General features: G+C 49.7%; 1 protein-coding gene across 1 annotated transcript; it reads right to left on the bottom strand.

The window, feature by feature from the left end:
• Nucleotides 1–45: 45 nt before the first annotated feature.
• Nucleotides 46–213, bottom strand: LBRM_35_6140 (putative kinetoplast-associated protein; the record flags this gene model as incomplete). Its single annotated transcript, XM_001569177.1, has 1 exon — nt 46–213. One exon carries the CDS (start codon nt 211–213, stop codon nt 46–48), a length of 168 nt encoding a protein of 55 aa, XP_001569227.1.
• Nucleotides 214–2,832: the final 2,619 nt, after the last annotated feature.

The following is a 2,832-nucleotide window of genomic DNA, read 5'->3' on the forward strand; positions in this document are numbered from 1 at the left end:
AGTTTTACCCAATATTGAGTTAGAAGCGCCCCAGGCAGCAGCACGCTAGTCGAGCGCCGCCTTTTCGTTCGCACTCAGAGCTTTGTACATCTTGGACGTCATCTTACCGCGATCGGCAACAGCGAGGCCCTTCAGCTTCGGATTGTTCCTCTGCTCAATCATGAACATGGAATACGCGCCGATGGCGAGACGACGAGGAACAAAGCGGAGCATTTTTTCTTGTTTCCGTGCGATGATGTTGTTGGATGAGAGGCGTTTCTAAGGTAAGCGGAGAGAATGATGTAAATTCTAGCGAAGTTGTGAGATGAGTAGACGCTGCCAGAGAGAAAAACGGCGTGATTCGGTACGGAAAAGAAAGAGAACAACACGACTGTCACCTACGTGGTGAGAATCGAGGTCAAATCACACACACGCACACACACACACACACAACAGAGGTGCGGAGACAAAACACCAAAAGAGCAAATTGCATAGAGAGATGAAAGGGAAGCAGAAAACAGGACATCAAGTAGGAAGCGATCAAGCTTAGAGAGCTGCCACACCCACCGACAAAGGAGCGCATGACGGGCGCATCATGTTTTCCTCCAAGTCTCCCCAAAGTGTGACACAGAGACACGGGTGCTGAACTGTGGAGCGTTCTGCACGTGACACTCTGCGAGACAGGGGGTTTGATGGGTGATTCATGAGCGCGTCAGCAGAGCATTTCTATCCGGATGAGCACCTTGCATGTCCCGTCGCCCCGTCTGTGGGGAAAATGCTTGTCCGCGTGCCTCAGGGGTGTTCCTTCACTTCCCTCCAATGGGCGAGGAGCCATGTGTGTACGCCTGGCAGTCTGTGTAGACCTTCAGCAACCCGCGAGGTTGCTGAGGGGCGCCGCACGTGCCTGGCAAACCACACATACGGATCCGTTTGCATACGCCAAAAGGGCGCCACTGTTGTGATTTTCTGCGTCTCCGCTACTCTTTCACGTTTTTTTCTCTTTCGATTGTGTGGGTTTATCTATAGTCATCGCTGCCACCTTTAGGGAGGGAGAAAAAGAGCAAGACGAAATGGAGGACGTCAAACAAAACAACAACAACAACAAAAAGGGGTGAACACAGAGAAAGGAAGAAAAGGAGAATTGCAGTCATCCCCCCCTTTTCCTGTAGCCCCACTTCCTTGCCCTGTTCGTCTGTCCACGAACAACATACGATAAACTCCTCCCCCCTCCTTTCGAGAGGTCGTTCAGCGCTGCTTCGTTCGTCCTACGGTCAGAGTGGCCCAGCGACGAGTGCCCTATGCACCTCAACACGAATAAAAAGGGTCGGTGCTTGGGGCACCTGTAAGACGTTCGGGAGGAAGTGAGGAAAGAAAGGGAACAGTGCAGCGAGGAATGGGTGCACTCTGAGGTTCTGATACTGTCAATGCAGCTCACAGCAAAAAGGAAAAGGAATTTTGAAGAACACATGAAACCCAGAGGACCCAAACTTACAGACCATCTTACCCATTGGGAGTGGTCCAGGACAAGAACCCAGTTGAACAGGAACAGGAGAGCAACGAATTCAAAAGAAGAAACCTCCCGTCATCCGTTGCATTGCTTCCGTGCGTGTCTCTCTCTCTTTTTTTTTGGGGGGGGGGGTTGTTGTTGTTGTTGTTGTTGTTCTCTCTTATCGGTGTTTCCCTTGTTGTTGTTGTTGTTGTTGCTGTTGCTGTTCGTTATTCTTTTCTGTTGTTTGTGTTATGTCCTCTTTTTCCTTGTTTTCGTTGTGGGTGTTTGGCTCATTCACTAACGCAGTACAGGAGAGAAAAATAGGGGAGACAAAGAAAAAAGAAGAAACACAAGACCAGCGCGTACAATAAGAAACGAAATAAACATCAGTTATGCCATACAGGGTTGTAGAGAGAGGAGGAGAGAGGGGGGGGGGAGCGTCACGCACATACGCCCCCACGCCAATACATGAGTCAACAACAAAAAAAAAACGACATACACACACATACACACACAGCGGCCGTCGGTGGACGCAAGGGGGGGGGGTGAGATATGTGGAGTGGATGGGAAAGAGGGAGAGAACAATCGAGCGAAAAGAGTGAGGAGTTTGTCTAGCCAGCATGAGGAGCATCAGTAAAAGCGCACACACACAATAAAAGAACAAGGAAGGTCAATGTATGAGAAGTCATGTGTGAAAGACGGCGAAGATGAAGTCCTCGATAAAAGACATCAGGCGGCCTTCGACTCCTCCCTTCGAACTCAATGGATGTCATTTTCTCATCTCTTCTCTCCAGCATTGCGATTCGTCAGCTTCGCTTTCGGACATGGCTCGACTCAGCTACCACCGCCCCACACCCACACACTGGCGCCCTTTTCACCTATCACAAACACACCGCCCGAACGACGTGCCCTATACACCCACACCCACGCACGCCGATACAGGCATTGAGCCAAGCGTACAAGAATCCCCCAAAAGAAAAAAATGAGCAGCGAGTCGTACTTTTTTATTTCCTCCGCTGCTTGACGAAAATGGCTCTTAGTCTACCTTCTTCCTCCCTCTGACAGCATTCCAACTGTGGAAGATATTGTGTCTCGTCCGGGTAACTTTTTTTTGTGTGTAGGGGGGGGGGAGGTGGGCCGCACCACCGCGTCATACGAATACGCCTGCTTTCATTTTCATTTGCGGAAGAGCTGGCAAACAACAAGATGTGAGCGTGCAAAGAATCAGATAGATGTGGAGACAGAGGGGCGTGAGAGAGGCCCATTCACACGATCGTTCGTACGCTCAAGAGCCTCAAAAAAAAAAAAACACAAAAAAAACTCATGACTTACCTTTTGGTTTTTCTTTTTTTTTCTTCCACTTC

This window comes from Leishmania braziliensis, chromosome 36 (genome assembly GCF_000002845.2).
Source record: "Leishmania braziliensis MHOM/BR/75/M2904 complete genome, chromosome 36".
NCBI classification, from domain to species: Eukaryota; Euglenozoa; class Kinetoplastea; order Trypanosomatida; family Trypanosomatidae; genus Leishmania; species Leishmania braziliensis.